The sequence below is a fragment of the Myxine glutinosa genome, chromosome 2, assembly GCF_964187855.1.
Source record: "Myxine glutinosa chromosome 2, kmMyxGlut1.1, whole genome shotgun sequence".
In the NCBI taxonomy this organism is placed as follows: Eukaryota; Metazoa; Chordata; class Myxini; order Myxiniformes; family Myxinidae; genus Myxine; species Myxine glutinosa.
The window spans coordinates 54,436,627-54,459,919 of NC_136262.1; the positions used below are offsets into that span (position 1 = coordinate 54,436,627).

Sequence of the window (23,293 nt, forward strand, 5' to 3'; positions counted from 1 at the left end):
AAAAAATAGCCGCTTACAAACATTGGCTTCCTATCCCCCCCGCCCCCCTTAACCTCCTGCCCACTCTACCGGGTAATAACCTTTTGCAGAGAATAGATCATTACACTCTAAGTCTCAAATAGCAAGCAAATAGCCTTAAATTCTCCAGAAGTCATTCGTGAAGAAAAGTGAAAAGCAAACAGTAAACCAAATAAGTTAAACTGGCCTGAAACAAGATAATTGACTCATTCATAACAGAACTGGGCATCATCTTTAAAACTAGCAGGGGTACCCGTCGTTGTCCGGTGCCATTCTAATGTTGTTGGCATTTTGAAGAAATCAAATTGTTTTTGCTTTGTATTTTTTGTGGGGGCCTAGCAAACTTCCCTACACCCATTAAGGAATGGCATCAGGGATCATTTACTATTACCTTTCACATCGCTACAAATGCTTAGGCACTATAAAGCGATTCCCCAAAAAAAATAATCAAAAAATCAAAAAATAATTAAACCTTTTTTTTTTTCAAAATTAGAAATTCAAACAAAAAACCCCTAAAACTCCCCAACACTCGCCAATGAACCTCTGAAAGTTTGACAAAGATCCGTTTGGCCATCACTGAGAAAAATGGTGACACAGAAACAGACTGACAGAATCTCTTATACAGACTTGGCATTTAATATGGAATATTTTTTTTGTGGGGGTGTACTTACTTTTCAAGATGTCTTAGAACCAAAAGTTCATTGGAATTATGTTGAAAGTATTCTAGATTTTGTTAATGTAACCTTTAAAAGAAACAAAAACCACATTTGACATTTCGAAACAAATAAATTGATCCTTGAAAGTGATGGAAACTGATATCGAACTCAATTCATGGACATTACTGTGTTAAACTTCTGTACGTTTTACAGAAGTATCTCTTTATTTTGCACATTAGTCAATTTTTTTAAAAACAAAAACAAAGGTTAAATTACGACTCGGATTACCGACAGCAAAATTACAGTTCAGTACTTCGTGTAACCCCCACGAGCATTCAGGAGAGCACGTACACGTTGAGGCATGCTGTTCACGAGATTTGCCAAGGTTTGGACAGGAATCGCTTGCCATGCAGTGACAATAGCCTGCTGCAATTCACGCACAGAGGCAGGCTGCTGGTCCAAGTTGTCGATTTGACGCGTTAATTCTGCCCACAAGTTCTCTATCGGATTCATATCCGGGGACATGGCAGGCCACTCCATATGCTGTACACCACGGTCAGCAAGAAAGTGTTGGATCATGCGAGCATGATGAGGCCGTGCATTGTCATCTTGGAAGACAAAGTTTCCTCGAAAGGCTGCACGAGCAAATGGAAGCAATGTTTCTTCCAGAATGGCCCTGTACTTGAACTGGTTCAGGTTTCCATTCAGAACAACCAGGTTAGTTTTGCCCCCTGCATGAAAAGCAGCCCAAACGGTCACCCCACCACCTCCAGCTTGTACTCTTGGCACTATACAATCTTTGTTGTAGGCTTCATGCACTTGTCTGCGCACTCGGACGCGGCCATCTTGACGATAGACCAGAAATCTAGACTCGTCACTGAAGATCACATGATTCCAGTGTCCTGGCTGCCATTGACGGTGCTCTCTGGCCCACTGCAATCGGCGCTGGCAGTGTTGTCTGGTCAGGTGTGGCTTTCTCAGGGGACGCCTGGCACGATAGCCTGCTTGAACCAGTCGTTGGTTGACTCGCCTTCTGGATACCAGCACATTTGTCAGTTGCTGCCACTCAGCCCGAAGCCGATTAGCTGACTTGGTACGGCCATTGCGGACTAACCAGTGCAGCTGGCGATCATCCCTCCTTGTGGTTCTGCGGGGACGTCCTGGCCTCGGTATTGGAGTAGGGACACCCCTCTGAGCATTTCGTTTCAGGATCTTTGACACCTGACCTTGAGTGATGCCATACTGCCGAGCAATAGCACGCTCTTTCATGCTGTAATTTCGTAAAGCCACCACTCCATGACAAACAGCATTGTCGAGTTGACGGACCATCTCCAGAGGAAGCGGCAATAACTTTTGGAGACGTGCAGCAGTTGTTTTCCACTAATAAAGAACGCAACAACCCTTGTATACCCGACTGTGAAGCCAATCGTCAAATGCACCTGTCCGTACATTTTGCCACGCCACCTGTGATATAATCCTGTTGTTGACTTCTTGCTGCGACAGACAATCAGTGACATGGTTCTTTTAACAAATAAATCACCAAAGTGTAAAAGAAACTCACCAGATTGATATACTGAGTTAAGAAAGTAAACCGAAGTCAAGAAAAAAAATAAATTCCATATTAAATGCCAAGTTTAATATGTCTGTAGTATAGATCGATGAGAAAACAAATAAAACTTATTGTAGCCTTTACATTGGATGTCCCGATTGTCCCGTTGTTGAAGAACATTTTCGTTTCCTCAGAGGTGTCTACATATCTGTGACACCTTCACTGAAGGATAACAAAAAAAGGTATGTCTGCACATAGAGAGGTCCGTCCACCTGCAGGCCACACTTTACTCCTCCCTTCTAGCTCCAGCGAGGAAGAAGAGCTTGTTAACAGTGTCACAATGAGTCAAACAGACGTCAAGAAAGTCGGTACAGATGACAAATTTGTTGGTTGCTGTGATACAAATGGCAACTAAACTGAGTGTTAATTTTGAGATCGAGGAAAAAGGTGATATTTCAGAACCGATGGGCCATATATGAAAATATCGTAGAAGTGGAAATTTTCACGCTGATTGACATGAAAACGTGTTTGCGCAATTTTAATTTCATGGAGCGGGCACAGGACACATGACGATCTCAACAATGATAACCATGTGAAATCCCAGCAACATTTAGCTAGTTGGAGTTTCTGGGACACGGCCATGATTGGTGTGTCTGGCTTGGCCCACCCCCTGGTTAAGATTAAGGGAAGGGAAGGTGGGGTGGGGGGGGGGGGGGCAGGGGAGGGGGGTTAGGATTATTTTCTTCAATCTTGAAAAAGGTGACTGGAATGTATTAATTATAATGGAAGACTAGAATGCAAAAATTGAAGAAGCAGGAGCACCAGGGATTGCAGGAAAGCATGGACTTGGAATCTGAAATAAGCCAGTGAAGTGAATGCTGCAGTTGTGTGTGGAGAATGATCTCGTAATTGCAAACACACGGTTCAAGCAAGCCAAGCGGTTCAAACAAGCCAAGCATAGACCCGACACATGGACTTCACCTTATGGGAAACAAGAAATCAGACTGACAACATTCTAATGAACAGAAGACGGACAAGTGCTGCACAATCTGCCGACACACCTACCGGTGCAGATTGTGGGATAGATCATGAACTTGTGGCAAAACTACAAGCCAAACTTAAAAAGGTGAAATAAATCAAAAACTCTGAGCAGATATGACCTTGAAAACATATCTAAACAAGAAAAAGAGCAATCAGAGATTGCAAACCCTCACCAGGATGAATTTTCAGTGATTTTAAGGCTTTTGTGTTAAAACAAATATGGCTGCCGAACCACGCGACCGATGACGTCATCATTATTTTTTTTTTCGTTTTGTACTTGTCGAATTATGACGTTATAATGGAGGCACCTATGACATCATCATTAACATATTTTATTCCCCATGGAGAGTTCTTTACAATGAGCCATGCCTCAATTTTTTCGATGCAGCGCTTTTGGAGATATCGAGGTGCAACGTTTGTCAGTTTTTGAAAGATGGCGACCGAACCACGTGACCTATGACGTCATCAATATAATTTTTTTCTCCACCAATTTATGCTCAAGAAATTTCATCTTGATCGGATGAAGTTTTGCACTTGTCGAATTATAACGTCATAATGGAGGCAGCTATGACATCATCATTAACATATTTTATTCCCCCTGGAGAGTTCTTTACAATGAGCCATGTCTCAATTTTTTCTATTCAGCGCTTTCGGAGATATAGAGGTGCAAAGTCTTTCGGTTTTTCCAAGATGGCGACCGAACCACGTGACCGATGACGTCATCATTTTTTTTTTCTCCACCAGTTTATGCCATCATGTTGCTCAGGAAATTGCATCTTGATTGGATGAAGTTTTGTATTTGTCGGATTATCAAATTATGACGTCATAACGGAGGCCTTGGGCCGACAGTTAAAAATTGGGCACAGTCTATTCCAGGGCAATACCAATATGTGTGTAAAGTTTCGCGATTCTACGTGTAACGGTGTAGACGTCGTGCTGCGCACAGACAAACAAACAGACAGACAGACAGATGAAAAATCGGTCAGAGACCGAGGACTTGCCGGAATGTACTTTTTTATCGGCCATTTAGGACAAATATGGCGGCCGAACCACGTGACCGATGACGTCATCATTAACATATTTTATTCCCCATGGAGAGTTCTTTACAATGAGCCAAACCTCAATTTTTTCTATTCAGGACTTTTGGAGATGTGGAGGTGCAGAGTTTTTCGGTTTTTCCAAGATGGCGGCCGAACCACGTGACCGATGACATCATCATTAACATATTTTGTTCCCCATGGAGAGTTCTTTACAATGAGCCATGTCTCAATTTTTTCTGTTCAGCACTTTTGGAGATATAGTGGTGCAAATTTTTGCCGTTTTTCCAAGATGGCGGCCGACCACGTGACATATGACGTCATCATTTACATATTTTATTCCCCATGGAGAGTTCTTTACAATGAGCCATGTCTCAATTTTTTCTGTTCAGCACTTTTGGAGATATAGTGGTGCAAAGTTTTGCCGTTTTTCCAAGATGGCGGTCGAACCACGTGACCGATGACGTCATCATTAACATATTTTATTCCCCATGGAGAATTATTTACAATGAGCCATGTCTCGATTTTGTCTGTTAATTACTTTTGGAGATATAGAGGTGCAACGTTTTTCGGTTTTTCCAAGATGGCGGCCGAACCACGTGACCGATGACGTCATCGTTTGGGCACAATATATTAGAGGGCAAGACAAATACGTGTGCAAAGTTTGGCGATTCTACGTGCAACGGTGTAGACGTAGTGCTGCAAACAGACAAACAGACAGACAAACAGACAAACAGACAGACAAACAAACGAACAGATCAACATACTTGCCGGAATCTTTTCCGGCAAGTAACAAACAAACGAACAGATCAACATACTTGCCGGAATCTTTTCCGGCAAGTAACAAACAGACAAACAGACAGACAAACAAACGAACAGATCAACATACTTGCCGGAATCTTTTCCGGCAAGTAACAAATGAAAAATCGGTCAGAGACCGAGGACTTGCCGGAATTTACTTTTTTATCGGCCATTTATGAGAAATATGGCGGCTGAACCACGTGACTGATGACGTCATCATTAACATATTTTATTCCCCATGGAGAGTTCTTTACAATGAGCCATGTCTCAATTTTTTCTGTTCAGCACTTTTGGAGATATAGTGGTGCAAAGTTTTGCCGTTTTTCCAAGATGGCGGCCGACCACGTGACATATGACGTCATCATTAACATATTTTATTCCCCATGGAGAGTTCTTTACAATGAGCCATGTCTCAATTTTTTCTGTTCAGCACTTTTGGAGATATAGTGGTGCAAAATTTTGCCGTTTTTCCAAGATGGCGGCCGACCACGTGACATATGACATCATTAACATATTTTATTCCCCATGGAGAGTTCTTTACAATGAGCCATGTCTCAATTTTTTCTGTTCAGCACTTTTGGAGATTTCGTGGTGCAAAGTTTTGCCGTTTTTCCAAGATGGCGGCCGACCACGTGACTGATGACGTCATCATTAACATATTTTATTCCCCATGTGGAGTTCTTTACAATGAGCCATGTCTCAATTTTTTCTGTTCAGCACTTTTGGAGATTTCGTGGTGCAAAGTTTTGCCGTTTTTCCAAGATGGCGGCCGACCACGTGACTGATGACGTCATCATTAACATATTTTATTCCCCATGGAGAGTTCTTTACAATGAGCCATGTCTCAATTTTTTCTGTTCAGGACTTTCGGAAATATGGAGGTGCAAAAATTTTCGGTTTTTCCAAGATGGCGGCCGAACCACGTGACTGATGACGTCATCATTAACATGTTTTATTCCCCATGGAGAGTTCTTTACAATGAGCCATGTCTCAATTTTTTCTGTTCAGGACTTTCGGAGATATGGAGGTGCAAAAATTTTCGCTTTTTCCAAGATGGCGACCGAACCACGTGACCGATGACGTCATCATTAACATATTTTATTCCCCATGGAGAGTTCTTTACAACGAGCCATGTCTCAATTTTTTCTGTTCAGCACTTTGAGATATCGAGGTGCAAAATTTTTCGGTTTTTCCAAGATGGCGGCCGAACCACGTGACCGATGACGTCATCATTTGGGCACAGTATATTAGAGGGCAAGACAAATACGTGTGCAAAGTTTGGTGATTCTACGTGCAACGGTGTAGACGTAGTGCTGCAAACAGACAAACAGACAGACAGATGAAAAATCGGTCAGAGACCGAGGACTTGCCGGAATGTACTTTTTATCGGCCATTTAGAACAAATATGGCGGCCGAACCACGTGACCGATGATATCATCATTAACATATTTTATTCCCCATGGAGAGTTCTTTACAATGAGCCATGTCTCAATTTTTTCTATTCAGCACTTTTGGAGATATAGTGGTGCAAATTTTTGCCGTTTTTCCAAGATGGCGGCCGACCACGTGACATATGACGTCATCATTAATATATTTTATTCCCCATGGAGAGTTCTTTACAATGAGCCATGTCTCAATTTTTTCTGTTCAGCACTTTTGGAGATTTTGTGGTGCAAAGTTTTGCCGTTTTTCCAAGATGGCGGCCGACCACGTGACTGATGACGTCATCATTAACATATTTTATTCCCCATGGAGAGTTCTTTACAATGAGCCATGTCTCAATTTTTTCTGTTCAGCACTTTTGGAGATATAGTGGTGCAAAGTTTTGCCGTTTTTCCAAAATGGCGGCCGACCACGTGACATATGACGTCATCATTAACATATTTTATTCCCCATGGAGAGTTCTTTACAATGAGCCATGTCTCAATTTTTTCTGTTCAGCACTTTTGGAGATTTTGTGGTGCAAAGTTTTGCCGTTTTTCCAAGATGGCGGCCGACCACGTGACTGATGACGTCATCATTAACATATTTTATTCCCCATGGAGAGTTCTTTACAATGAGCCATGTCTCAATTTTGTCTGTTCAGCACTTTTGGAGATATAGTGGTGCAAAGTTTTGCCGTTTTTCCAAAATGGCGGCCGACCACGTGACATATGACGTCATCATTAACATATTTTATTCCCCATGGAGAGTTCTTTACAATGAGCCATGTCTCAATTTTTTCTGTTCAGCACTTTTGGAGATATAGTGGTGCAACGTTTTGCCGTTTTTCCAAGATGGCGACCGAACCACGTGACTGATGACGTCATCATTTACATATTTTATTCTGCATGGAGAGTTCTTTACAATGAGCCATGTCTCAATTTTTTCTGTTCAGTACTTTCGGAGATATAGAGGTGCAACGTTTTTTGGTTTTTCCAAGATGGCGGCCGAACCACGTCACCGATGACGTCATCAATTGGGCACAGTCTATTCCAGGGCAAGACCAATGTGTGTGCAAAGTTTGGCGATTCTACGTGCAACGGTGTAGACGCAGTGCTGCAAACAGACAGACAGACAGACAAACAGACAGACAGACAGACAGATGAAAAATCGGTCAGAGACCGAAGACTTGCCGGAATGTACTTTTTATCGGCCATTTTGGACAAATATGGCGGCCGAAACACGTGAACGATGACGTCATCATAAACATATTTTATTCCCCATGGAGAGTTCTTTTCAATAAGCCATGTCTCAATTTTTTCTATTCAGCACTTTCGGAGATATGGACGTGCAAAGTTTTTCGGTTTTTCCAAGATGGCGGCCAAACCACGTGACTGATGACATCATCATTAACATATTTTATTCCCCATGGAGATTTCTTTACAATGAGCCATGTCTCAATTTTTTCTATTCAGGACTTTCGGAGATATGGAGGTGCTAAGTTTTTCGGTTTTTCCAAAATGGCGGCCGAACCACGTTATCTATGACGTCATCATTAACATATTTTATTCTCCATGGAGTGTTCTTTACAAAGAGCCATGTCTCAATTTTTTCTGTTCAGCACTTTTGGAGATATGGTGGTGCAAATTTTTGACGTTTTTCCAAGATGGCGACCGAACCACGTGACTGATGACGTCATCATTAACATATTTTGTTCCCCATGGAGAGTTCTTTTCAATGAGCCATGTCTCAATTTTTTCTATTCAGCACTTTCGGAGATATGGAGGTGCTAAGTTTTTCGGTTTTTCCAAAATGGCGGCCGAACCACGTTATCTATGACGTCATCATTAACATATTTTATTCTCCATGGAGTGTTCTTTACAATGAGCCATGTCTCAATTTTTTCTGTTCAGCACTTTTGGAGATATAGTGGTGCAAAGTTTTGCCGTTTTTCCAAGATGGCGGCCGAACCACGTGACTGATGACGTCATCGTTTGGGCACAGTATATTAGAGGGCAAGACAAATACGTGTGCAAAGTTTGGCGATTCTACGTGCAACGGTGTGGATGTAGTGCTGCAAACAGACAAACAGACAAACAGACAAACAGACAAACAGACAAACGAACAGATCAACATACTTGCCGGAATCTTTTCCGGCAAGTAACAAATGAAAAATCGGTCAGAGACCGAGGACTTGCCGGAATGTACTTTTTATCGGCCATTTAGAACAAATATGGCGGCCGAACCACGTGACCGATGATATCATCATTAACATTTTATTCCCCATGGAGAGTTCTTTACAATGAGCGATGTCTCAATTTTTTCTATTCAGCACTTTTGGAGATATAGTGGTGCAAATTTTTGCCGTTTTTCCAAGATGGCGGCCGACCACGTGACATATGACGTCATCATTAATATATTTTATTCCCCATGGAGAGTTCTTTACAATGAGCCATGTCTCAATTTTTTCTGTTCAGCACTTTTGGAGATTTTGTGGTGCAAAGTTTTGCCGTTTTTCCAAGATGGCGGCCGACCACGTGACTGATGACGTCATCATTAACATATTTTATTCCCCATGGAGAGTTCTTTACAATGAGCCATGTCTCAATTTTTTCTGTTCAGCACTTTTGGAGATATAGTGGTGCAAAGTTTTGCCGTTTTTCCAAAATGGCGGCCGACCACGTGACATATGACGTCATCATTAACATATTTTATTCCCCATGGAGAGTTCTTTACAATGAGCCATGTCTCAATTTTTTCTGTTCAGCACTTTTGGAGATTTTGTGGTGCAAAGTTTTGCCGTTTTTCCAAGATGGCGGCCGACCACGTGACTGATGACGTCATCATTAACATATTTTATTCCCCATGGAGAGTTCTTTACAATGAGCCATGTCTCAATTTTTTCTGTTCAGCACTTTTGGAGATATAGTGGTGCAAAGTTTTGCCGTTTTTCCAAAATGGCGGCCGACCACGTGACATATGACGTCATCATTAACATATTTTATTCCCCATGGAGAGTTCTTTACAATGAGCCATGTCTCAATTTTTTCTGTTCAGCACTTTTGGAGATATAGTGGTGCAACGTTTTGCCGTTTTTCCAAGATGGCGACCGAACCACGTGACTGATGACGTCATCATTTACATATTTTATTCTGCATGGAGAGTTCTTTACAATGAGCCATGTCTCAATTTTTTCTGTTCAGTACTTTCGGAGATATAGAGGTGCAACGTTTTTTGGTTTTTCCAAGATGGCGGCCGAACCACGTCACCGATGACGTCATCAATTGGGCACAGTCTATTCCAGGGCAAGACCAATGTGTGTGCAAAGTTTGGCGATTCTACGTGCAACGGTGTAGACGCAGTGCTGCAAACAAACAGACAGACAGACAAACAGACAGACAGACAGACAGATGAAAAATCGGTCAGAGACCGAGGACTTGCCGGAATTTACTTTTTTATCGGCCATTTAGGACAAATATGGCGGCTGAACCACCTGACCGATGACATCATCATTAACATATTTTATTCCCCACGGAGAGTTCTTTACAATGAGCCATGTCTCAATTTTTTCTGTTCAGCACTTTTGGAGATAGAGGTGCAACGTTTTTCGGATTTTCCAAGATGGCGGCCGAACCACGTGACCGATGACGACATCATTAACATATTTTATTCCCCCTGGAGAGTTCTTTCCAATGAGCCATGTCTCAATTTTTTCTGTTCAGCACTTTTGGAGATAGAGGTGCAACGTTTTTCGGATTTTCCAAGATGGCGGCCGAACCACGTGACCGATGACGTCATCATTAACTTATTTTATTCCCCCTGGAGAGTTCTTTCCAATGAGCCATGTCTCAATTTTTTCTATTCAGCACTTTCGGAGATATGGAGGTGAATTTTTTTCCCGTTTTTCCAAGATGGCGGCCGCACCACGTGACCGATGACGTCATCATTAACATATTTTATTCCACATGGAGAGTTCTTGACAATGAGCCATGTCTCAATTTTTTCTATTCAGCACTTTCGGAGATATGGAGGTGCTAGGTTTTTCGGTTTTTCCAAGATGGCGGCCGACCACGCGACTGATGACGTCATCATTAACATATTTTATTCCCCATGGAGAGTTCTTTACAATGAGCCATGTCTCAATTTTTTCTGTTCAGCACTTTTGGAGATATAGTGGTGCAAAGTTTTGCCGTTTTTCCAAGATGGCGGCCGACCACGTGACATATGACGTCATCATTAACATATTTTATTCCCCATGGAGAGTTCTTTACAATGAGCCATGTCTCAATTTTTTCTGTTCAGCACTTTTGGAGATATAGTGGCGCAACGTTTTGCCGTTTTTCCAAGATGGCGACCGAACCACGTGACTGATGACGTCATCATTTACATATTTTATTCCCCATGGAGAGTTCTTTACAATGAGCCATGTCTCAATTTTTTCTGTTCAGTACTTTCGGAGATATAGAGGTGCAAGGTTTTTCAGTTTTTCCAAGATGGCGGCCGAACCACGTCACCGATGACGTCATCAATTGGGCACAGTCTATTCCAGGGCAAGACCAATATGTGTGCAAAGTTTGGCGATTCGCCGTGCAACGGTGTAGACGCAGTGCTGCAAACAGACAGACAGACAGACAGACAGACAGACAGACAGACAAACAGACAGACAAACGAACAGATCAACATACTTGCCGGAAAAATTTTTCCGGCAAGTAACAAACAAACGAACAGATCAACATACTTGCCGGAAAATTTTTCCGGCAAGTAACAAACGAACAGATCAACATACTTGCCGGAAAATTTTTCCGGCAAGTAACAAACCAACCGATCAACATACTTGCCGGAATCTTTTCTGGCAAGTAACAAACAAACGGACTCAAATGCAATACCCTCTCCTCTAGCGAGGGTAAAAATTCAAGTCTTAATCCAATTAATGCGAAAAAGAAATAATACGCCTTAAGCAAACTTGTGTGGCTTTTCCGGCCAACAAGCATGCACAGTCCAAGGTCCGCCCTTCTCACAGTTGAGGTCGTGACATGCCACCGTTGGATGATCATGAGTTGGTTAAAATAAAACCTGAATACCAAAGCATAAATAACCCGATCTTGATTGGGTGACCCAACTTGTACATAATAATTACAAGGGGGAAGCAATTATTGCAAGAGAAGTTGAAAAAAAAGAAAAGAAGTTAAAGATAGAGGTGGATGAGGGTGGAAAAAAATAAGGTTTGAAATTTCAATAGGAAAGAGGAGAATAGGGGTGGGGGGGGAAACATTGGTGGAGGTGTGGAGTCTGGGGGTGTTAATCAAAATACTGACGTCATTTGCAACTTCAACCTGACTGATGCGCATCACAAATGTGGGTCATCATGCAAGTTGCAGGAAATATGAAAAAAAACAAACATTTGCTTTAAAAGTTGGAAACGTTGGGACTCTTGCCACTCCTTGAAGTTGTATCAAGAAATGTACTTTTTCACTTATCTTTCTTATCTAAAGGAGGCTGTTGTGGGAAGTTCATTGGTTGCTTCTCAATTAGTGTCATTGGTTCCTCCATAAAAAAAAAAAAACAGGCCCCGCACATTTGTAAGCCATTTTTCCTTTTGGAAGATAATTCATAAAATAAGTTAAAAGATGATAACTTTTGAAGGAACGTTCTACAGTTTGTCGCAATAAATCGCAGCAAATGAAACTCTTTAGCAGAAGAGGGAAATAAATTGTAAAGACTTCTTCGGAAAACTAGTTAATCATTCAAAGTTAATCCATGCTGCACAATTTTCGCTAAACAACGACAACCGGACCTTTTAGGCGTTATCTGTATAAACAAAGAGGATATTGGTATTGAGAGGTTAATAAGCGTATGCTTCCTTGTTTGCATCATGGAAGAGATAGGCTCTCGTTCACATCTTTTGGTGACGAGAATGGTACAAAAATATTCGTTAAAAAACAACAACAAAAACCAGCAAAAGGGAAGCTTTAGCCTTGATTACTCAGCATAGGTTCCGGAAATAAAGGCGTACACCACTTGTGCTTCGCCAAATAACACGTCAGCACATTTTAAAAATGCTTCCTTTCCATTATTGCTACCTTTTAGACATTTGAAAAATGCAAAGCTACAATAAACTTGGACCGTTTCCAGCTTTGCATTTAAACCAACCGTCTTGCACATTTGTAAGCAACACATAACTACATCTCCCTACCCTACTTTCTCAAATAAGGAAAACGCAGGCAGGACGACTTGTAATCAGGTGCAAGCGAAAAGAGGGGAGGGGTTAATGGCTGATGAGGTACTTACAAGGCGGTTACTCTGATCTGCAAAAAGACCACGTTTACTTTGCGAGCACAGCATGGCCTGAGGCAAATTGCCAGTGAATGAAGTCGGCTGGCAATACAACCATTGAGGAAAGTAAGGCTAGGAAAAGGAACATGCGGGATGTTACAACACAGGCAACTCCAAATGGATAAATAAAACAAATGAACAAACAAACAACCAAACAACAACAAAAAAACAACAAAACAACAACAACAGGAGAAAGCAGAAATCATAAGGAGGCAAATGGTAGTTTGGTTTGTAGTTAAGGGCACCATGTGATTATGAATGGGATTATGGAAGATCACGGCAGAGAATGTCAACAGAAATCAATCTTCACCATGCGCCCAGATTATACCCTATTTGGCAAAATTCCTTGCCGTTTCTCCACAATCCAGTGACCAAAAACGTTTGTGGCTGCAGATGAGGATGCAAAAATGGAAAAGTAGTGGACACAAACAGGCACCGCTAAATATGAGAGATGGTGTTGGAGGTTAACGGAGTTAATGGGCGCATGGTTCTCAAAAATGAGGATGAAATTGTGTTGAATTTTGGAGAGCCGAATCACCAAGATAAGGCAAATTATGCGTTGAGAAGCAACTCCTGCGAGGATCAGTAAACAGTTTAAAGCTACAACTTGAAGCTACACATTCACAATTCAGCACAGATGTCTTTGGTGAATTTGAATGAGATCTGGAAAGAAAGAAGTAAAAAAAATAAAATCGTCAGTTATGGAATCAAACTTCGTAATGTGTGCCAATGGTCACAAAATAAATGGTGCCTGCCTACTGTATGGAACAACTAACATGGTAAAAAGCAGCATATCAAGAACATATTGGCATCATCACCAACCCGATTGTAGAAAGGATGCTGGGGTGCATCATGTTGTTGGTGTGTGTCATAATAGGTTGGGCCACACTGGTATGGCACGACTGAAAAGTAAGAAGCCCCAGGGCCTGCAGTGGAGGTCCCGGAACGACCTGAGCAGCTCAGGACAGAGGCAGAACGGGGAATGTTTGATACAGCACTTGTGAAGGTTGGCAAGCCAATCTGGTCCTGTGCTGCCTGGATATCTGCAGCAGGTGGGCAGAACAAACAGACAATAAGCCTGGTTACAAGTCTTGCTCGAGTTTTTTAACATGTCCTCGAGAAAGTAATAGTGGTAAGTGCACGATGGCACACAAACCTGCGATTATCTCACGAATCTTAGGGTCTAGGTTGATGGTACATGGGAGCACCGTGCGGATGTCATGGAGAGTGAGCATGGGTGAGCGCGAGGAGAGGAAGATCTCAAATGCACGAACATCACCATCAATCTCCAACATCGGTTCCACATCCTTAGATACTGGTATCTTCTTGGCAATGCTGTCATTCATGGTGAAGGTCAGGTCCAGTGAAGGCACAAGAAAAAAAAAATCAAGAGGTTAGAACTTACAGCTTATTGGCACCAGCTGCCCAAACAAAGAAACACATAAACACAATTTACAACCCTCTACTGTTACAAAAAACTTTTTAAAGGAAACAAGCGTTACGCCTAGGTCCCCCGTCGGTGAAGTGATGAGTTGACAAAGTGGAAGACGCAGAAAACATGCTATGATATGATATTCCGCTCACAAGGGTCAGACATACATGGCGGCGGCCATCTTGGATTTTGACGTGGCGACCCAATTTTCAATAGCGTTCGTCCTTGTGCCTAGATGCACCCAAACACCAGATTAGAAGTTGGTACTTTGCTTATTTTTCAAGATATTCATCTCACAAGTTTCAGACATATATATGGTGGCGGCCATCTTGGATTTTGACGTGGCGACCCAATTTTCAATAGCCTTCTTCCTTATGCCTAGATACACCCACACACCAGATTAGAAGTTGGTACTTCGCTTATTTTTCAAGATATTCATCTCACAAGGTTAAGACATACATGGCATCAGACATACATGGTGGCGGCCATCTTGGATTTTGACGTGGGTTGCACCCACACACCAAATTCGAATGCGGTCCTTCGCTTACGCACGCACCCACGCACGCACGCACGCAAACACGCACGCACACACGGACACACGGACGGAGGGGAAAGCCATAGTCCCCCTTTCGCTACGCTGTGCGACGGGGGACAATATGTAATTGGTGGTTTTAATGAAGCCTCAAATGGTAAAGTGTCTTTCCTTCATCAGGATGAATTGCAAGTACTGCAGCCCCAGAAGGGTCTCTTGCAGGGACAGAAGGGCCTCTTGCAGGGACAGAAGGGCCTCTTGCAGGGACAGAAGGGCCTCTTGCAGGGACAGAAGGGCCTCTTGCAGGGACATACGTACATGCACATATAGTGGATTCCACTTCATAAAATTGCTGGTGAATAGAATCAGCAGCCTATTTGAATCAATATGGGAAAAGCAAAACCATATTTGCTCATATTAGAATAACGATTTTCAGTTTTTGGAATCAAAATTCCAGAAAATTTATTATTACTTATTAGAGTTTTTCCTTTAAGTTGTTTATTACCTGAGGACTAAAACCTTGTGCACAGGCCATCTAGCATTGACCAATTAAATCAGAGGTGCCATTCATATCCCAGCATTGAGCAATATTATTGATTGGTTAAACAAGTGGTACAGAGCCTGGCCTCCTGACTCTCCCGCCACACGTGGGCTTATTTAATTTTCTAAACTCATTGCCTTGTTGCCGAAATGCCCCAACACAAGGACTCAAGTGTGGCCATAGAGTGTGAACGTTTGAAGTGCTGCGATGGTCTGCCAGCCATGAAACTGCAGCAAAATAAATGATTCCACAGACAACATTGTGTAGGCTCTTGTGAGATAGAGTTCAAAAAGAAACGACTCCATACTTCTGAAATTCAGAATCAAAATTTGAATCGGAAGGGGAAACGGGACTGCAAGAATTGTGATGTGGAAGAAGCTCTTCTCAGATGTTTTTTGCAGGCTAGACTGATGAATGCTCCAATAATCAGGGGAACGCTTATGGAGAAGGCAGTGGAATTTGCAAAACGCTTTGGAGACCATGATTTCAAACTGACAGATGGATGGCTGTCAGGATGGAAGGAGAGAAATAAAGTAGTCTACAAGAAAATCAGTAAAGAAAAGCAGGATACAGACATGCCTGCAGCAGACAATTGGGTCAAGGCAGTGCTTCCTGGCCTCCTGAAGCATTTCAGAGAGGAAGACATTTATAATCCCGACAAGATGGGCCTCTATTACAGAGCACTTCCTGATTTAATTGACTTTCAAGAACAGCTCCAGCTCAGCAGGGAAGAAGCAGAAGGACCTTGTTACTGTCTTACTTGCAATATGACAAGAAGGAGCTGCTTGTCATTGGCAAGGTGAAGGACCCATGCTGTTTCCAACGTGCTTCCCTGCTGGTATTGCACAAAAATAATATAAATGTGCGGATGAAATCACAGATATTTAATGAGTTCCTTGCGGAGAGGGATAAAAATATCACCTCACTGCTTCATAACTGCATATCATGGCTCATGCAAAAATGTTGACAAGAAACATACAACAGGTACTTTGAATTGGGTACATACTTTGAAAACAACAGGTACAGTCGCATGAAAAAGTAAGTACACCCCATGTAAGGTTTTGACTTTTTCAACATATTTCAACATACAGCTATTTGATCTTCATTTCGGCAATATTGATAGCTAAAGGTGATATAACACAACAAATATCATGAAACATTTACATTTTGTAGTCCATTGTACAATTTAAATAAACATAAATGCAAATTTCGCATGTGGAAAAAGTAAGTACACCCTTGACTCTAATAGGTGGTATTGCCCCCTTTGGCAGAAACAACCTCAAGTAGGCATTTCTTATAACTGTCTACCAGTCTCTGACATCGACTCTGAGAAATTTTTGCCCACTCCTCCATGCAGAATTCTTTCAGCTGTGCGATGTTTGAGGGGTTTCTTGCATGCACAGCTCGTTTCAAATCCCCCTACAACATCTCGATGGGATTTAGTTCCGGGCTTTGACTTGGCCATTCCAGAACCCTCCATTTCTTTCTTTTCAGCCATTCCTTGGTGGATTTACTGGTATGTTTAGGGTCATTGTCATGTTGCAAGGTCCACCTTCGGTTGAGCTTCAACTTTCCAACAGATGGCCTCACATTATCCTCAAGCACCCTCTGGTACAATGAAGAATTCATTGTGGATTCTATGGTGGTGAGCTGCCCAGGCCCTGATGCAGCAAAGCTGCCCCAAACCATAATATTTCCACCACCATGCTTTACAGTTGGTATCAGGTTCTTGTGGTCAAATGCTGTCTTTGGTTTTTGCCAAACATGTCTTCTGGTACTGTGGCCAAAGAGCTCTACCTTTGACTCATCTGTCCAGAGCACATTGTTCCAGAAGTGCTGGTCTTTGCCTAGGTGTTCATTGGCAAACTTTAGTCTTGCCCTGATTTTCTTTCTGGACAGCAAAGGTTTCCTCCTGGCACACCTCCCAAGTCGATCAAATTTGTGCAGCCTCTTTCTAATGGTAGACTCGTGCACTTTGACATCAACAGTGGCAAGAGCTACCTGTAGGTCCCGTGATGACATTCTGGGGTTCTTAGAGACTTCTTTCAGCATCTTGCGGTCTCTGCTCTCGGGCTGAACTTGTTGGGGCGGCCTGGCCTGAACAAGTTGGCAGTTGTTTGGAATCTTCTCCACTTGTAGATGATCTTCCGGACAGTCGAATGATTGATTTCAAATTGTTTGGAGATCTTTTTAAATCCCTTCCCAGACTCGTAGGCATCTATAACCTTCTTTCTGAAGGCCTCAGGGAGCTCTTTTGATCGAGGCATGGTGACGCCGCACACTTCAACATGAAAGAGCAAACCAAACTAAATGTCTGAGGTTTAAATAAGACAGGTTCCTCCAAGATCCTCTCGAACGATGTTCTAATCATTTGCACCTGAGATGGTGCACCTGATTTTCACCTGATTCTAATTTTAGGTATTTGAAGTAGTGATAAATGTAGGGGTGTACTTACTTTTTACACATGTGAAATTTGCATTTATGTTTATTTAAATTATACAATGGACTACAAAATGTAAATGTTTCATGATATTTGTTATATTATATCACCTTTATCTATCAATATTGTTGAAATGAAGATCAAATAGCTGTATGTTGAAATATGTTGAAAAAGTCAAAACTTTACATGGGGTGTACTTACTTTTTCACGTGACTGTACATACTTTGAATTGGGTCCCGTTTCCTCAGGCTCGGTCGCGTGACTTCTGGCTCCTCCGGTATCCTCAAAGATAAGTTATTCCTGATTGTTTTTATCGAATTTCTTCTGTCTATTTTGCTGTATGTGTTTACTGTGTGCTTTTAGTTGGAGTTTATTTTAAGATTCGTGCAAATTTATGAGTATTAGCTGGACTTTTCGTACCACGTTTTTTGAGGCCGACCCAGTTCCCTCGTTAGTCACCGATTTCCTCTGAACTTTATACCCTTGTTCAATGCCTTAGATACAAATAATAATAATAATAATAATAATAATAACTAGACCGGCCACCTGGCCTCCTGAAGTAGGGCACTTAATAACTGCGGGCAGTTATGACCAGGATCCAATCTGCCCTGCTTTGATACAACCCGCTTTCATCATACTAGGGCATGCCCGTACTATATATATATCTAAAATTATATCCCCCCCCTCTATTTACATGAAATGGTTTGGTCCATTCGCCTAGGACGTGCCCGTACATGGGTGCCCGTTCCTTGCCAAAAAAAAAAAAAAAATGTCTTCGCCCATGCATGCATGGGCGTGCCCATGGGCCCATGGGCGTGCCCGTAAGTGCGTGATGTGACCGTACAATGAATGTATCGTCCCGACGCCGCAGCTCGGATGGCGCTGCAGTTAATCGGGCCTGTATCGGCAGAGTTATTATAAACGTGTACTACAATCGATCGTACCTTACAGCGTCTGCTCGCCACGTTCAGCATCAGTACGTCGTCACTATGACTATCCGTAAGTCCGGAAGTGACGTCCTCATTTGACTGTCCGGAAGGTCGCATATCGCAGTTACGATGAATCGCAAATTAGTTTTAATTAGTTTTAAAACATAGTTTAACGCCAACATAGTTTGCCAACGTGAAATAAATGAATACGCTCTCAAATGTGCCGTCCGAGGCAGAGTCTGTTCGGCACGTTCGGCACACGTGATAGCTCGCTGCTCTCTGATTGGTTGAATCGTTTTTTGGACATAGCTCGGTAACTACTTCTCCGATTAATATGAAACCTTGAAAAGGCACATCCTCAGGTCCCCAGCAATATACCTGGCAAGTTTAAAGTATATCGGACCCGTGGTTGTCGAGAAACAGCGGTCACAGACACACAGACATACACACAGACAAACACACACACAGAGATTACTGGAATTATAGATAGATACGTGACCCATGATGTCCTCTTTATAAAACCGATATCAGAATAGCTAATCCATAACATATGTACGGTTTTGCATTGATCGGACAAGTGGTTGCAGAGACAAAATAAATTAAAGTGAAATAATATCTCACCTCCCGAAGGGGGTTATCTGTCTTGGGCAAAATCCATGTTAGGGTGTATAACTGTGTGAAGATAGCTATATCATGGCGTTTTCCAAGGCCACTTCTAATAACAAAAGTAACAAGAAAGAGCAATCAGAGATTGCAAACCCTCGCCAGGATGTATTTTCAGTGGTTTTTAAGGGTTTTGTGTTAAAACAAATATGGCGGCCGAACCACGTGACTGATGACGTCATAATTTTTTTTTTCTAAACTAATTTATTCCGAGATGCTCAATAAATTTCATCTTGATCGGATGAAGTTTTGTACTTGTCGAATTATGACGTCATAATGCAGGCACCTATGACATCATAAACATATTTTATTCTCCATGGAGAGTTCTTTACAATGAGCCATGTCTCACTTTTTCTATTCGGTGCTTTCGGAGATATAGAGGTGCAAAGTTTTTCGGTTTTTCCAAGATGGCGGCCGAACCACGTGACCAATGACATCTTTTTTTTTTCTGAACCAATTTATGCCTATAAGACGCTCAACAAATTTAATCTTGATCGGATCAAGTTTTGTACTTGTCAAATTATGATGTCATAATGGAGGCACCAATGACATCATCATTAACACATTTTATTCCCCATGGAGAGTTCTTCACAATGAGCGGTCTCAATTTTTCTATATTCAGCGCTTTCGGAGAAAAAGAGGTGCAAATGTTTTCGGTTTTTGCAAGATGGCACCCGAACCACGTGACCGATGACGTCATAATTATCATTATGAAATTCTACAGGTGGAGTTGCACCTGCGATGAAAATTTCCTGTCAATCGGACCAACGGTTGCAGAGAAAATCATATTTATTCTGTGCGGACAAACAAACAGACAAACAAACGGACTCAAATGCAATTCCCTCTCCTCAGGTGAGGGTAATAAAAGTTATATTAATGTTATTGCAAAACAATATTAATACGAATTAAAGGTAAAAGGGGTCTTGTGGATCTTGGGAGTATTTTGGGTCCTCTGGGTCTTTTGAATCCTCAGGGTCCTTTGGGTCCTTCGGGTCTTTTGTTTCCACGGTGTCTTTGGGGTATTTTGGTTATTTTGGGTCCTTGGGGTCTTTTGGGTTGTTTAGTCCTCGGGATATTTTGGGTCCTCGGGGTCTTTTGGGTCCTCTGGGCCTTTTGGGTCCTCGGGGTCTTTTGGGTCCTCGGGGGTCTTTTGTGTCCTTGGGGTCTTCGTTGTATTTAAGATTCTTCAGGATATTTTGGGGGTATTGGTGGCATTAAGGGTCTTCAAAAGTCTACGGGGTCTCAGCAGTCCAAAGGGTCGAAAGGTACATTCCGATAGTACGTAATTAATAGACTACGTAATTAATAGACTGGATGACACCGAATTCAAACAGTACGTAATTAATAGATGTACTGAAAAGTCACATGCCTGGCTGGAGAAGATAAAAATGTAGGGTTTCTTCTTCTTCAAACAATAATTTTTTTTTTTAGCTGCCAGACCATGCGTCCGATCACATTAAGTATTCCACTTAACGACTAGTTCATAGTTTTGAAGTTTCACTTCAAAGTATGGAGCAGTTCAGGAGAAATGTTTTGTTGAAAGGTTTTGGTTCAATGCAATATGGCTGCCAGAACACGTGACCTATGATTTATTCAAAAACATCCCGGTATCCCCAAGGGATGGGGAACACGTGTGTGAAGTTTCCACTCCACTTGTCCAGCTGTCCTGGAAGAGTTGAATTTAAATGGTTCAGATTTCAAAAATTCATAACTGCAAGTTATGAGTTATAACTTAACTCATAAGTTATAAGTTATAAGTTATAACAAGTTATAACTGCATAACTGCAAGGGAGTGTCGCTGAAGCTGAAGGGAAAGGTGTATGCTGCATGTGTGAGAAGTGTTATGATCTATGGGAGCGAGACATGGGTAATGAACGTAGAGCAGCAACGAAGGCTGGAAAGGGTGGAAATGCGAATGGTTCGATGGATGTACGGAGTATCGTTGAGAGAGAGGAAGACAAATGATGAATTGCGAAAAATGATGGGAATAGAGCCTGTGATTGATGCTGTGAAGAGGAACAGGTTGAGATGGTTTGGTCATGTGTTGAGGAAGGATGAAAGTGACTGGTTGAGAAGAGTGATGGAAATTAATGTAGAAGGAAGTAGAGGACGGGGAAGACCGAGAAAGACTTGGCTAAAGATGGTGGAAGAAGAAATGCGGGCAAGGGGGTTAACAAGGAGAGATGCAGAAAATAGGGCAAAATGGAGAAGATTGTCATGGGGACCGCAAGGCTAACCCCCGCTCTAGCAGGGAAAATGGCCTTAAAATGCATGTTGTTGTTGTTGTTGTTGTATAACTGCAAGACCATGTGACCAGTTAGGTTAAACCTTACCACCCTATACCTCCATATCCAGTGCATCATGTGCATGAAGTTTCACATTGATATGGTCAGCCATTCTGGAGGAGTTGAATTTTAAAGTTTTTATGTTCAATCCAATATAGATGCCGAATCACGTGACCTATGACGTCATTGATTTACATTCTCCTCTTATGTTGTTGCGTAGAACATGCTCAATAAATTTCAAACTGATCGGATACAGCGTTGTACTTGTCTAATTATGACGTCATAATGAAGACACCGATGACACCATTACCGCCACCACCAAAGGTGGATGGAGGTTATGTTTTCACCCCTGTCTGTCCGTTTGTTTGTTTTTGAACAAGATATCTCAAGGTTGTGGACGGATTCGGACGAAATTTGGCAGAGATGTAGTGTATATGACAAGGACGAAATGATTAGATTTTGGTGAAGATCCGGATTCGGCTATTAGAATTTTTAAAGTGATTCTTCACCATTGGGAGATAGGGCCAAAAACGATACGTAGCAGGATATCTCAAAAGGTTATGGATGGATTTGGATGAAACTTGTTGGACAGGTTGTGTGTGTGACAAGGAAGTAACGATTCGATTTTGGTGAAGATCTGAATCTGGATTCGGATATGAGAATTATTTAATTTCTTAAGTGATTCTTCAGCATTGAGTTATATGGCCAACCAGGTGGAGGTATGCTCTCTATTGAGTGCCCTTCTAGTTACCCTGCGCTCGCGAAGCGAAAGGCAGGGTTAAGCATTCGGGTACGTACGTACATACAGAACTAAAATAAATTGATGCAGAACTAAAATTATGACGTCGTAGGTCACGTGGTTCGGACGCCATATTGTTTTGAGTGGAAAGCCTGAAAAACCACTAAAATCAAATTTTCTCCAAAACGACTGAACAGATCGAGGCCAAACTTTGCAGGCAGAATCGTATACCCATGACGAACAAAAAAGTCAGCGTGCATGACATCATGCGTCACATGGTTTTGGAGTTATGACGTTTTTAAGCATAAACTTTTAAAACCTAGTTCCTCCCTCATTTTTGATCCGATCGAGGGGAAACTTCACAGATGTGTTCAGCATATCAGTCTGCTAAAATGGCCTTTGGAATTTGCGATAGGTGACGTGGTTTGGCAGATATAAATAATTAAACGAAAATATTTCAAAATTATAACTCTTGAACCACCGCTTCATTGATCGACGTCAAACTTTATATTATAGTCGAGGTCATGAAGTGTAACACGTGTGCAATATTTCAAGATGATTGGATGTACGGTCTGGAAGCTAGAAGTTGTTATTGTGTGAAGAAGAAGAGTCTTCTGGAGTGGGCATGGAATTAATTATCACACTGCACATGACAAGCAGGGAAAATACAGAGCGACCTCACGGGGTCATTTTGACCTCAAATAAAATTCAGATTTCAGATTTGTCAATCACTGAGGTTTATTAACACACGACCAAAACAGATTTGGCGAAATTCCGACGATTTTTGACGAAAATATAACATTTGTGTCTGCATTTCAGTAAGGTAAAGTGTGTGCCGTGTCAGCATTTAAAAAATTCAAACGTGGCTCATTGTA

The 23,293-nt window shown here is 41.9% G+C and overlaps 1 protein-coding gene across 5 annotated transcripts in view; it reads right to left on the bottom strand.

The window, feature by feature from the left end:
- Nucleotides 1-23,293, bottom strand: part of KIDINS220 (kinase D interacting substrate 220) — a 186,845-nt gene that overhangs the window by 41,930 nt on the left and 121,622 nt on the right. For 4 of the 5 annotated variants that reach the window (XM_068108196.2, XM_068108192.2, XM_068108193.2 and 1 more), the window contains 3 exons: nucleotides 14,014-14,192; nucleotides 13,680-13,900; nucleotides 12,813-12,929 (listed from right to left, as the gene is read on the bottom strand). In XM_068108196.2, the coding sequence (XP_067964297.2) occupies nucleotides 12,813-12,929; nucleotides 13,680-13,900; nucleotides 14,014-14,192 (517 nt within the window). The remainder of the gene's footprint in view (nucleotides 1-12,812; nucleotides 12,930-13,679; nucleotides 13,901-14,013; nucleotides 14,193-23,293) is intronic. The other variant, XM_068108197.2, reaches the window with a different exon arrangement.